The 13,635-nt window shown below is 51.7% G+C and overlaps 1 protein-coding gene across 1 annotated transcript; it reads right to left on the reverse strand.

The window, feature by feature from the left end:
- Window positions 1-551: 551 nt before the first annotated feature.
- KPTN (kaptin, actin binding protein) lies at window positions 552-9,223 on the reverse strand. Its single transcript, XM_004381614.2, has 12 exons — window positions 8,901-9,223; window positions 8,419-8,501; window positions 8,213-8,297; window positions 8,069-8,123; window positions 5,873-5,948; window positions 5,678-5,751; window positions 5,178-5,287; window positions 5,015-5,092; window positions 4,070-4,145; window positions 3,116-3,251; window positions 2,850-3,032; window positions 552-683 (listed from the first exon to the last, which is right to left on the reverse strand). The coding sequence occupies exons 1-12, from the start codon at window positions 9,121-9,123 to the stop codon at window positions 552-554; spliced, it is 1,311 nt and encodes a 436-aa protein (XP_004381671.1). The 5' UTR covers window positions 9,124-9,223.
- Between the last annotated feature and the right edge of the window lie 4,412 nt (window positions 9,224-13,635).

A 13,635-nucleotide genomic window follows, 5' to 3' on the forward strand; every position in this document is an offset into this window, starting at 1 on the left:
ACCTCAGTCCTTTCTCTTACATTCTAGTCTATCCCACAGTGGTTTTAACTTTATAGCAAGGTCCAATCTCATTTATTTCCTCTAAGGTCTACACTGATATCAAACCTCAGTCCTGTTTCTGGGTCTAACCTTGGATTCCCTTTCCCCAAATCCCCCTCCCTCCATTCTTCTGGGCAAATCCAGCCCCCAGCACAAAGCTGGGCACACAAGCAGGTGCTCAACAAACGCTTGCCGAACAAAAGAATGTAGACAACCGTGAAAGCTTTGTTCCTCTGGATATATAAATAACCGTCAGCGGGCCAATTCTCATCGTGAGCGGAGGTGAGTCGGGTGAGAGCCACTCTGTTTTCAGATGGGGAAACCGAGGCACAGAGCGAGGCAGCGGTTTAGCCAGGGTCATGTGGCACATCTGGGGCAGAGCCAGAGCAGAACTCACAGCTCTGCCACCCCAGTGAAGGGGAGGCTGGGGAGAGAGTCTACCCCTCCCCATCAATGCTAGAGGGAGCCCCCCAAAGAACTGCTTCCCTGGCCTGGGGAGAGTGGGTGGGTGCTCAAGAGGCCGGGGTCTCAGCAGCTCCTGGACCCACCCTGCCCCCCAGTCCCTGTTGCTGCTGACGTCTCCTCTGCTCCACTTGGTGGCGAAGCCGGGTCAGGACCAGCTGTGAGGCCTGGATCAGGCTGTGCTGTGGGGACAAGAGAAAGAGGAGAGCAGGGTTGGGGCCAGATCTGGAGGGGCCCGGGCAGTTTGACACCTACAAGGGCTGGGGGCTCAACCACTGTGGGAGGTCGGAGCGCAGACCACAGAATGTAGGGAGAAATGGGCTTCTGAAAGGGGTGAAGGTTAGATCCTAGGTGGGGGGCTTACATGAATCCACAGTCGGGGGGACAAAGCTGAGACCCAAATGCAAAGGTCTGAAGTTAGCCATCAGTGAGAGGGAGAGTGATGGATAGGAATGAGAGAGCCCGAACCTACATTATAATAGCAGTGAGGCTGACCACTGGAGAGAGGTTGAGGTTAGACCACAGTGGGAGAGACAAAGGTGAGGCCCTGGCAGAAAAGGTCAGGCCAATAGAACAGAGAAGGAGCAAACCAAAGTGGAAAAGAGGGGCGAAGTTTTGACCCTAGTTGGAGGATCTGAGGTTAGATCCTAACAGAAGGGACGTAGAAGAGACCACAGTGAAATGACTTAAACAGATGATGAGGGACGGTGGTTGGGTGCTTTCCATTGGGATCTAACCTGTATCCTTTCCATTAGGGTCTAGCCTCATATCTCTCCACTAGGGTCTAACCTATGTCCTTTTCATCAGGGTCTAACCTCACACCTCTCTCTCCACTAGGGTCTAACCTATGTCCTTTCCATTAGGGTCTAACCTGAGATCTCTCTATTGAGTCTAACCTCAGTTGTTTCTACTGGGATCTAACCTCATTCCATTTTACTTGGATCTAACCTTGGTCCTAACCAATGTGGTCCGATCTCTATCTTTTCCACTGAGGCCTAACCTAGACCACTCTATTGAGGAATACCCAAAAAACCAAACGCGTTGCCATCGAGTCGACTCTGACTCATAGCAACCTTACAGGACAGAGTAGAACTGACCTATAGGGTTTCCAAGGAGCGGCTGGTGATTGGAACTGCTGATCTTTTGATTAGCAGCCAAGGAGAAATAAGACTGTTGGAAAGGCCCAAGCAGAGACTGCAGTGGAAGCAGTAAAAGTTAGACCCCAGTAGAAAGAACCTGGGTTAGACCACACCCAAAAGGATCCTGGAGTCAGACCAGGGGGAAGGAGAAGGCAAACACCAGATATGGAGACAAAGATACACCACAGCCTCAAGCGTGTGGGTTGGACCACAGTGAAAAGGGTTGGAGATTAAACTGCAATGGAGGGTTCAAGGTTGGACCTCAATAGAATGGTTGGATATTAGATCATAATAAGGATAACGGCAGTTATGCTGCTGAGGGAAGGCCAGAGGTCAAAGTACAGCAGAAGGCTGGAAATCAGACCACAGTTGAAGGGTCTGACCCCAATAGAAAGTTCAGAGGTTAGACCAAAATGGAAGGGTTCAAGGTTAGACAACAGCAGCGTTGGAAATTGGCTGTAGTAGACAGGCTGGAGGTTCTACTGCAGGGGAAGGGTAAGAAATATGACTATAATGAAATAGATGAAAGTAAGAAACTCAACGGAAGGTTGGAGATTAGACCATAACTAGAATGAAGTTGGTTAAAGGCACAGAAGACAGGGTTGGCTGTAGTAAGAAGGGGAAGTAACCATCTGACAGGGAGCACAAAGGTTAGGCTGCAGTAGAAGGAAGCAAGTTTAGATCATGGTGGGCAGACCCAAGGCCAGACCACAGCAGAAGGGGCAGAGTTAAAGAAAGCATGAGAAATGAAGGACAGTATCCAGAAGGCTTTCCAGAGGCTGAGTGTAGAACAGGGGGTTGGGGATAACAGATGCCACATCTAAACCCCCTTTCCCAGCTGGTGCCCCCCACCCCCAGCTGTTCTGAGTGCTCATAGCTGCCCCCTTCTCCTGAGAGCTGAACTTGACCAATAGGCACTGCCCCCCAGGAACACCTGGGAGGTTACTCCCTCCCCCAGGGGGTGTCTACAGCTAATGACTGACTTTTACAGAGGTATGACCCCCTTGCCTGAAGGTGGTAAGAGTCCATGGTACCGTTCACGCTCCAGAGCTCCCTGTGGGATCAGGCTGAGGCTAGACCCTCCCATAGCCCACAGCCTTGCTTGGCATCTCCCCCTTCCCATTCTGCTTGCCCTAATAAAGTGGGTCCACAGGAAACCCCCCTCTCAGTCTCTGCCTCTCAGGGCCCCAACCAGAGACCCCAGGTCACCTGCAGGATGTGCACGCCCTTCAGGGAGACCACAGCCAGCTCCTGAAGCCCGTCTCCAGTCAGGTCCACATGTGCCATGGCCAGCAGTGGGCTGGAGAAACTCCGTTGCCACAACAAGCGGAATCCACTCTCGGCCTTGGGGAGCCCGGACTCCGGGCCCCAGTACTTGTAACAGAGCAGCTCCTGCGGGGGCGAGGGGTCAGGGTCACCCAGGGTGGTGGGAGCAGGGGGACAGGTGAGGGGCTGTGCCATTCCTCAGGTCCCACCTGTCCATAGGTGGCTACCAGGACTTCCAGCCGCCCATCCAAATCCATGTCGGTGACCAGGCCACAGAGGATGCTGTCAAACTGGTCACTGCCTGGGAGGATAAGCTGGTCCTCAAGACCCTGATGCAGCAGGTCCCTGAAGGTCCCGGATGAAGCAGAGAGACTGAGTCAGACCGCAGTGCCTACCATCCTTCTCATCAGACTCTGACCCGTGTGCCCATACTGCTGCCCTTCTCAGGTCTAGATACACTGTTCCTCCTGAGGACTGGACAAGCTTGCCTTCAATTTGGACATCTTTATAGTTCCACGAGGGGCCAACCTGGTCACTCAAATTGTTCACCTCAGGGTGTCAATCCCTGAGTTCCCAATATGGGCACCCACATTTCCCCCTGAAGGCTGGCCAATCTCACTCCCAAATGGAAACCCATGTTGTTCTTTCTAGGGATCTAGACACTGTTGTCCCCAATCTGGACACCTACACTGTCCCCAGGAGGCCTAGAGAGCTCAGGTCCAACCTGCATCTTCACTGTTCACCAGTGGGGTGCTGAGCTGGCTTGGACTGGTCCTGTGAAATTTTCGGAAATTTGCAAGTTGGCTGACACCATGTTGGTGGCTTAAGATCCACCATGGTGGGAGTATGTACACCAGGGAAATTGGCAAACGATACAGATCAGGGCTTTTTCCCCCACAGAGCCAGGTGTTAACTATCTGCCAGCACACTTTGTTGTCCACCCACTCCAGGGGGTCTGGACAACTTTGTTCCCATGCCAAGAACACAACAGATCTCCTGTAAGTTCTAGACTTAAAACACTCACATCCCCCTCCTTAGCGCATGAACTTTTGCCCAGTTTTAAACAACCCACTCAGAGGGACTGTCTTCTGAGAATGACAAGGCTAGACCCCAGTGCAAAGTGATGAGGTTAGACTGCACCCACGTGCCCCAGGGCCCCTCACCGATATACCACAGCTGGCTCCAACATGCTGGCCACAAGCACACTGTACTCTTCCTGTTGTGGCCTCTCCTTGGTCTCTGAAGAAGAAACGTGAATTGGGGAGGGCTCAGGGGACAAGTTCTACATCACTCCTCCTAAGCTGGACTTCAGCAAGAGGAATGCAAGTTAGACCTCAGAAGAAGGGCTTGGGGTTGTGCTACAGACGGAGGGTTGGAGGCTGGAACACGAGAAAAATGACTGAGGTCAGGCACGAGAAGAAGGAACGGTTTATAGTCTGAGGTTAGACCATGGTAGGAGATACAAAGGCTTGATTATAGCACAAAAGTCTAAGGTTAGACCATAATGGAGTGTCAGGGAATAAACCATGGTGGGAAGAATAAGAGTAGAGACGAGCCTAAAAAACGAAAGATAGACTGTAGTTGGAGGGACAGAGGTTAGAGCAAAGGAAATGCCAGCAAAGAACCTAGCACAGCATGCACAGCAACATATGGGGGACAAAGGTTAGACCCTGAGGGGTGGGACAGCATTAGGGGTCCATAAGAAAAGCCTGGAGTCGAACCACAGCAAGAGAGAGAGTGAACAGACCAGAGACAGAAGAGGGTGTAACAGGAAGTCACAATGGGAGGGGTGAAGGTTAGACCACAGAGAAAAAGGCATTAGTTCAACTCCAGTGTAGAAGTCTAAGATCAGACCAAAGCGGGAACGACAAAGGTGAAGCCTAACAGAAAAGGGCTGGGTTAGATCACATGGGCAAGTAGCTGGGAGTCACCTTCAAGAGACCAGAGCGGAGGGCAGGGCTGCACTGTAGCTCTAGGGCTGCAGGTTAGACCACAGAGAGGGGGCACAGGAAGGAGGGGTGGGCAGCTGGAAACTTTGGGAGAAGGGTGGAAACTTGGGTGGGGGCATCAAGGCTGCAGAAGGCCCCGTGCCCATGTCCAGAGCTCACCCTCAGGGGCCGAGAGGCTGAACACAATCACGCGGGAGATGGGGCCGTCCTGCTGGATGGTCCACGTCTGCAAAATCTCTGCGTGGAGGGGAGAACTCAGATCCTGCCCCTAGCACCAGCCCCACCCCCAGCGCCAGCCCCACCGGGTCCGCCCTCACCTCACCTCGACTCCGCTGGTCCACGTGGGCAACGCGGACGTAACCACTCTGACAACCAAGAGCTGTGAGCCGTCGGGATGTGCCGGGCAGGTTGTGGACATCAAGCCAGAGGACGCTGGTGGGCAGGCAGGCAGAGGTGGCCAGAGGGTCCTGGGCTCATATCTCCATGTCCGCAGAAACATCCACCCCCTCCCTGTAGCCCTAACACCCCGCTACCTGATTTCTCTGAGGTAATTAATCCCCGCGGCCCAATTTCTCGGGGGTGGGGGGAACGGCGTTCCCACCCTGATTTCTCTGAGTCCACTCCCCATTTTCTCTGGGGTCATAACTATCAACCAACTACGCTGCAATCATACTCGTGGTCTGATTTTTTCTGAGCTCATCCCCGATGCCCAGTTTCTCTAAGGCCATCTCCACCCCCTGATGTCCCTGAGGTCATTTCCACCCCTGATTTCTCAGAGGTGCCTGCCCCGGTCCCCGCTGATGGCTTCAGGGGCTGTCTTACCTACTGGTCAGATTCGTGAGCTCTGGGAAGAGGTTTTCCACTGGCTGCTCCTCAAACTGGTGCAGCCCCTCATTCTGGGGGAATCAAGATCCACCATGTCCCCTTGGGGTCAGCAGCCACCCTCCCCCACACACCCCTGCCCCAGCTCATGGTGATACCCAGCAGGGCTGCCCCACCTCGTCTCCCCTCCCTCACCTCCTTGTAGAGATGAATGGCTGGGTTGTTCCCACTCAAGAGAAACACAGTCTCCAGCTGGTCCGCAACCTGGACCCTGAAAACAGAGAACTCTAGAATCCCAGTGTGGCAGAACCTGAGTATGGTAGAATCTACATGCTTTAGAACTCTCTGTTGCAAAATCCCTTGCCTGCAAGAACCTTTGCATTCCAGGATCCAGACACTGGATCCAGGGCCGGAATCTCAGGCTCTAGCTCCTTAGTACAGATAATCCCTGATTTATGGTGGGGTTCTGTTCCAATGACTCCACTGTATCTCGGTACCAAAAAAATAAAAAATAAAAAAACCCAGACAGTCCTAAGTGTGGTTCATCGTAACTCAAATAAATCGTTAAGTTGCGGACTACCTGTATTCTATCTCTGTGAAATGCAGAATTGTAAAAACTAGCCATCTAGAATCTCAGCATTGTGGAACTGTATAACTTTCCAATCTTAGAATTCCAGAACCTTAGCATGCTGGAACTTTGCCTTCCTAGAACCCTCCCCTGCTAGAATCTTCATTCTGGCTGTGGATTCAGGAATGGAACCCAGAGCTCTAGAATGGGAATGTGGGACCTCAGAATGCCAGATCTCTTTAATCTTTGTTGTTCTTGTTAGCTATCATCGAGTCGGCCCTCGAGTCACAGTAACCCATGCACACAGAACAAAATGCTGCTCGATCCTGTGCCATCCCCATGATCAGCTACGGATCAGACCACTGGGATCCACAGCATTTTCATTGGTTGATTTTTGTAAGCAGATCACCATGCCTTTCTTCCTAGTCTGTCTTAGTCTGAAAGTTCTGCTGAAACCTGTTCAGCAGCATAGCAACATGCAAGCCTCCACTGACAAACGGTGGTGCACTGGCTGGGAACGGAACCCGGGTCTCCTGTTTGGAAGTTGAGAATTTTACCACTGCACCACCAATGCCCCTATTCTTTAATCTAGAACCCCAGTTCTAGAAGTTCTGTTTTCTGTCTCCTTGAAGTATTGGAACTTTTAGAAACTGTCATCATGGATGCTCAGACTCAGAAGGGTAGGGCATCTAAACCCCAGAATCTAGGACATCAGTGCTTTAGAACCTTTGGTTCCTAGAACACTCCACGACTTCCACCGCCTGTTTGTGTAAATAAAGTTTTACTGGCACACAGCCATGCCCATTCATTTACACAGTGCCAATGGCTGCTTTCATGCTACAACAGCAAGAGCTGAGTAGTTGTGACAGAGGCTGTATGGCCCCTGAAGCCTAATATTTACTATCTGGCCCTTGACTGAAAAAGTTTGCCAAGCTCTGTGCTAGACCATTAGTGTTCTGGAGCCTCGGAACACTAGAATGGAATCCAGGACTCTAGAATGGAATCCACATACTTTGGAATTGCAGGCCCTCAGTATTCTAGACAGTCTGTACTCTGTCTCCTTGAAATATAAGACTGCTAGGGCCTTATCATTACAGAACCTCGGTTATCAAACCATTGAACTTTCTAATCTTAGAACTTACAGCTCTAGAAAATTTAGCACTTCTGGATTTGTAATCTCAGAGTCTAAATATTAGAACCTGAGGATTCTAGATGTCTAGAACCCAAAGACCCATTGCCGTTGAGTCAATTCCAACTCATAGCAACCCTAGAGGTGTCAGAACACTGGTGCTCAAATGACTCACACAGATTAACTACCTCAAGGTGACAAAAACAGTAGCCCATTGGCCAAATGCAGCCATTGTTGTTGTCAGGTGCCGTCAAGTCGATTCCGACTCACAGTGACCCCATGTGACAGAGCAGAACTGCCCCACAGGGTTTTCTAGGCCGTAATCTTTACAGAAGCAGATCGCCAGGCCTTTCTCTGGTGGACTGGCTAGCTGGTGGGTTTGAACCACCAACCTTTCAGTTAGCAGCCGAGTGCTTAACGGTTGGACCATGAGGACTTAAACGTACAATGCTTTAAAAACAGAAATAGCATCTGATTGTGTTTGGGCAGGTTTGCAGCCTCCAGCGTGCCACTGTCCCCTCCCTCTTTACTTGCCTCGGCTCTCACAGTACCTCTCTGGCCCCTAAAGGCATTTTAGTTTTCAACCCCTGATCTAGTCCTTCATTTTCAAAACGGGGAATCTTTCTTTGTAAGGAAGGCGCTGGAGAATCCAGAGCTTCTATGCTAGAACTGTGGATGCCCAGGTGACACTTACTCTGCGTGGCACAGCTGGAAAGGGGTGAACTGGAGCTCCAGGTTCAGGCAGCTCTCTGCAACGGGAACACAGGCAGATGAGCAGGAGGGCCCTGGCAGGCCGCCCCCCCATCCCCTCCTCCCTTCCCCTCCAGGCCACACTCACGGGCAATGGAGTCAAGGTTGTACTCAGAGCCAGGCTCGTAGTCACAGTAAATGTTAAGGAAGGGGCTGCCCTTGTCCCCTGAATCCTGGGGGAGGAAACAGGCCTCAGAGGAGGGCAGGGCAGCAGGGGGGATCTAGGTCAGGCTCCAAGGATCCACCATATGGGTAAGAAGGGGGACACAGGTAGGTGGAGGGGGTCCTGGGTACCTTGATGAATGTGATCCCCACAACCAGGCCCCGCTTTGGGGGAGACTTGTTGAAGGTGTCGATGGAGACAATCTCTGCGTCCACTGGGAGAAGACAGTTCAAAGTTTGTATTTCAGGGAGACTCTTGACCCCCAAGTACTCACAATCACCATGACCTTTGACCTCTAGGACTCAGTAGCCTCTGACCACGGCAGTTTTCATCTGATATGATCTGGTCTGAGTGAGTCCTGATCACATTCACCATGACCCCGACCCCTGGGTAGGAGGGATCCCTGACCTCTGAGTCTGCGCAATCCTAAACCCAAACTACTTCCAGGCCCCTATTATCCCTGACTCCTGATTCCAACGCCTTCTGATTTTTATGACCCTTGACCCCCTTCAGTCACCCTGATCCCATTCTCCCAAGAGATCCAGCTCAGACAGAGCCTCAGAAGCCTTCTCAACACCAGCTCCAGGCCCCCCAGCCCCATGGCGCCACGCACCGGGGATATAGTTGAACTGTAGCTCCTTGGCCACGGGCCGGATTTTCTGTCGGAGGTCTTGGTAGCGGAAGCCAAGCACCTTGCCTTTAAGGGTGGCAGCCAGCAGCTCCCCGCGCCCGCTCGCGCCGCCTGCCAGCCCGTACACATTGCTCTGCGACGAGAAGCGCGTGAAGCTGTCCTCGCGCAGGGGGCAAGGCCCCGCGGCCACAGCCGCTTCTCCCATCACGACCCTCAGCCAGTCACCCTTTCTGCATTCCCCGCTGCTGCCAGGCCTACCCCACCCGCCGTTCCCGAAGCGACAGGGACCGCCGGGTGCCCCCCTATAGCTCAGACTGATGACGTAGCAAAGCGGCCGTCCCTGCCCTTTACCAAGATGACGGCCAGCTCCGCTGCCCCGCCTCCTGGGAGATTTTTGCCCCACTGCGCCTGCGCATTCCTCGTTTTCCCTTTCAAGGACCGAAGAGCAGGAGGTTGTGGCCAAAAGGTAGAAGTGGGTGAGCCAGGCTGCCTTCTGTACGCTGTGTAGAGGGAAGAATAATAAGAATCATAAAACTTAATATAGCGCTCACGTGCCAGAACTGTTCTAAGCACTTTCCATCTATCAATTTATTCAAAACTCACAAGCACAGGTCTATAGGGCCAACAATAACACGCGAGGAACGTGCTTCGTAGTTCTATCAGGTATGCGAGACTAATGGGCACACCAGCCCAAAAGCAGAGACAGGAAGGCGGGAAGGGACAGGAAAACTGGACAAATGGAAGCAAGGAAGCTGGTGAGGCGAAGAAGGGGAAAGTGTTGACACATCACGGGGTTGGCAACTAATGTCACAAAACGATTTGTGTATTAACTGTTTAATGAGAAAGTAATTTACTCTGTAAATTTTCATTTAAATCACAATAAAAAAAATACAACTCACAAGCAGACTGAGGTAGGTGCTTTTCTTATATTACAGATGAAGGAACTGAGACACAGAGAGAGGTTAAGTCATTTGCCCAAGATCAAAGCTAGCAAGAAGCAGAGCCAGCATTGCAACCCAAACAAGATAGCTCTGTAATTCATGATTTTAACCATATCCTCTTCAAAATGGTGATATGCATTCCTTCTTCCATGGAAACAGATCCAACTATCTATGTATGGCAGAGCCCTGGTGGCACAGTGGCTGCTAAGTAAAAGGTCAGCAGTTTGAATCCACCAGCTGCTCCTTGGAAATCCTATTGGGAAGTTCTACTCTGTCCTATAGGGTTGCTATGAGTCGGAATTGACTCAACAACAACGGGTTTTGGATCTCTCTGTGGAGCCCTGGGGGTGCAGTGTTTTAGCATTCCGCTGCTAATCAGAAGGTCAGCAGTTGGAATCCACCAGCCGCTCCTTGGAAACCCTATGGGGCAGTTGTGCTCTGTCCTATAGTGTCGCTATGGGTCAGAATCTACTCGACGGCAACGGGCTTGGTTTTTCCTTATTTTATCCACCCTGGGAGGTCCCTGGGTAGCACAAACGGTTTGCACTCAACTAATCTAAGGGTTGACAGTTCAAATCCACTCAGTGGCACTGTGTGAGAACAGCCTGGCTATCTTCTTCCGTAAAGATTACAGCCAAGAAAACCCTATGTAAGCGTGCTACTCTGTGACACATGGGGTTGCCATGAGTGGGAATCTACTCAAGGGCAACAGGTTTTTCTCCTGGCAAATGATTACCAGTTGCCATAGAATCAATTCTGACTCCGGGCAACCCCATGTGTCAGAGAACTGTGCTCCATAGCATTTTCAATGGCTCTTTTGGAATTAGATTGACGGGTCTTTCTTCCTAGGTGCCTCTGGGTGGACTCGAACTTCCAACCTTTTGGTTAGCAGCCGAGCAAGCATGTTAACTGTTTGCACCACCCAGGGACTCCTGGCAAATAATAACCACCTCCTTTACTGAGCATCAGGAAACCCTGGTGTAGTAGTGGTTAAGAGCTACGGCTGCTAACCAAAAAAGTTGGCAGTTCAAGTTCACCAGGCATTCCTTGGAAACTCTACCGGGCAGTTCTGCTCTGTCCTGTACTATGTGCCTGTCATGTGATTACTTCATTGGATACTCACGACTACTTTGCAGGGTCCTGTTGTTACCTCCCACTCACCCCCCCCCCGCATTAATTTATTCAGTATCTATTGAGCTCTTACCGTGTGCCAGGACATTCTTTACAAATTTGTCTAATCTTTGAAACAACCCTACAAAGAAGTGTATTATCCCAATTTACAGAGGATGAAACTGAGTCTCAGGGAAGCTAAGTCCCTTGACTGATACGACAGTCAGGAGACAGGAAGTAAGCAGATGTTTCTGACTCCAAAGCCTTCAGAGGTTCAGACGCATGCTTGTTTGTCCTAGAAGGTCAAGAGGGGCTGGGGAAATCTGTGCACAGCTTGCGTATCATTTCCAGAAGACATGAGTTGGTCAACTGCCCTGGCAGCTCCAGTAATCTTCTGTTACCCCCACCCCCCTCCATGCAGAAAGACACACACACACACACACACACACACACACACACACACACACACACACACACAGAGCAAGCTCTATGAAGGCAACAACTGGGTCTCCCTCAGTCATGGCCAAATCTCTGGCACCTGGACCACAAGGCCTGGCACAAGGTGGACATTCAGTAAATGCGTTAAAAATCCACGAACTCTGTGTGAGGCCCTGTGCCAAGCACCTGGGACACTGATACATGAGGCAGCAAATGGGAGGTTCTCAAAGGCAGATTGGATTTGGAGGCTGGTGAAAAGAGGAGTCTGTGACAATTCCAGATTTCTGAATTTGGTAGCAAAAGCTCCTAGAAGGTGGAAGCTAGGTTATGTTGTTCACCACCATGTTTCCAGGGCCTAGAGCAGGGCTCTGCATGCAGTTGGTGTTGTCAGCTGCTGTCGAGTTCGCTCCCGACTCCTAGCAGCCTCCTGCACAATGGAACAAAACGCTGCTCAGTCCTATGCCACCCCCATGATCCATTGTGGATTGGACCGTTAATGCTCCATAAGGTTTTCATTGGCTGATTTTTGGAAGATCACCAGGCCTTTCTTCCTAGTCTTAGTCTGGAAGCTCTGTTGAACCTGTTCAGCATCACAGCAACACGAAAGCCCCCACTGACAGACAGGTGGTGGCTGTGTATGAGGTGCACTGGCCGGGAATTGAACCTGGGTCTCACATGGAAGGTGAGAATTCTACCACGGAACCACCAACTGCCTCCATGGGCACACAGTAGGTACTTAGTATAACACTTGCTGAGTGAGTGGAATGTGAGGTCGAGTTCTGCCACTCCTGAACTGTTTTCTTCTGGATTCTTCTACCCCACATGATAACCTCTAAACCACCTTCACTTAACATTTGTCGAGTGAACAAACGAATAAAGGATGTTATAGCTTGGGAAGGAAAGAATCATCATCTTCAGTGGCTTCCAACCTTAGCTGCACATTTAAGCCATCTGTGGAGTTTTTAAAAAAAATGTCAAGAGTGGAGAACCTCAATCAAAACAATTTCCTAGGGAGTGGCCCAAGCTTGAGTACTTTTATTTTAAGGTGCAGCCACAGTTGTGAATAGCGGGTGTTCATCACAGGTGGCAGATACTCTCACACCACTTCAGTCAGTGCCCATGGCAGACACTGATAATCAATCTCAGGTCTCAGGAGTCTTAACTGAGCTCTAGGCAGCCATTACCAGTCGAATGGAACTGTGGGAGGAGCCCGCATGGCCTCCTGGGCAGCCCCTCCCCTGCATCGCTGCCTTCTGTTCACTTCCTGACATCATTCCAGCACACCAAGACATCTGTTTGCCTCTGTAAGACTGAACCTCCTCTGGTGTCTCCCCTACAGTGAGGAGGGCCCGGCCCCTGGCTGGGTGGAGCACAGGCATGTCAGATCTGTCACCTGACATGCGGGCAGACCACTATCAAGGAGGATGGAGAAGGCGGTGGTGGTCCTTGCATACCTTTCTCAGGCAAAGTGCTCCTGTTATCTCCTCCTCACACCCCTACCCACCGGCTCCTCCTCTGCCCACCAGCCTCCCCCTCCCTGTCCCGTAACAGATGGGACAAATGCCCCTGGGATTTTCTGTCATGATTCCAGGGGAACGTAGACATGAGGTGAGGAAGGGACATTGGTGGGACTGCCGTCCCTTCTTCACCAGTCACACTGCACCCCCTCCTCCAGCCAGTTCTGAGGGCAGTACCTCCACCCCTCATCCCAGCTGAGGGAACCCAGGCCCAGAGCCCAGGGACCTGGAGAGTGAAGACTGGTGGCTCCTCCCCACCCCGCTCTCCTGGGCCTCTCCTCACACAGAGCCTGGGACCCAGCCCGTCTCTCCAGTCAAGCTTGACCTGAGGAGGAGGAGGAATGCCCTCCCCTTCCCCACTAAGTGCATCTGGCGCCCCAAGGGCAGACCCGAGGAACAGGAAGATGAGTGACAGTCTCCACAGGGCAAGGGGGCAGCAGGGGTGAAGAGAAAAGAGACTCATGCAAAAGTGTTGTTTTTTATTTTCTTTCTTGGGCCAGCTGCAGCTTCCGACTGACAGAACTTCAAAGCATTAGGGAAGGAGCAGCCAGGGGGTGGGTATGGGGACAACCCTCTGAGCTCCAGGGCCAGGGTCTACCCTGAGAGGCTGGGGCTGCAGGAGGCTGAGGGACTCCCATGCTGGGCAGCAGGAGTCCACCTCTGCCAGGGGAGCAGGTGGCAGCGGCTACAGCTCAGAGCTCAGCTGGGGGA

Source organism: Trichechus manatus, unplaced genomic scaffold (assembly GCF_000243295.1).
Source record: "Trichechus manatus latirostris isolate Lorelei unplaced genomic scaffold, TriManLat1.0 scaffold00087, whole genome shotgun sequence".
NCBI lineage: Eukaryota > Metazoa > Chordata > Mammalia > Sirenia > Trichechidae > Trichechus > Trichechus manatus.

What these genes read in the sequence shown, in the direction of transcription:
- KPTN (XM_004381614.2), bottom strand. Translation starts at nt 9,123, where the DNA reads ATGGGAGAAGCGGCTGTGGCCGCGGGGCCTTGCCCCCTGCGCGAGGAC. An exon ending in CAACCTTGACTCCATTGCCC is followed by an intron (nt 8,124 to 8,212) that starts GTGAGTGTGGCC and finishes TTCCCGTTGCAG; the next exon opens with AGAGCTGCCTGAACCTGGAG. An exon ending in TGGTAGCCACCTATGGACAG is followed by an intron (nt 3,033 to 3,115) that starts GTGGGACCTGAG and finishes TCGCCCCCGCAG; the next exon opens with GAGCTGCTCTGTTACAAGTA.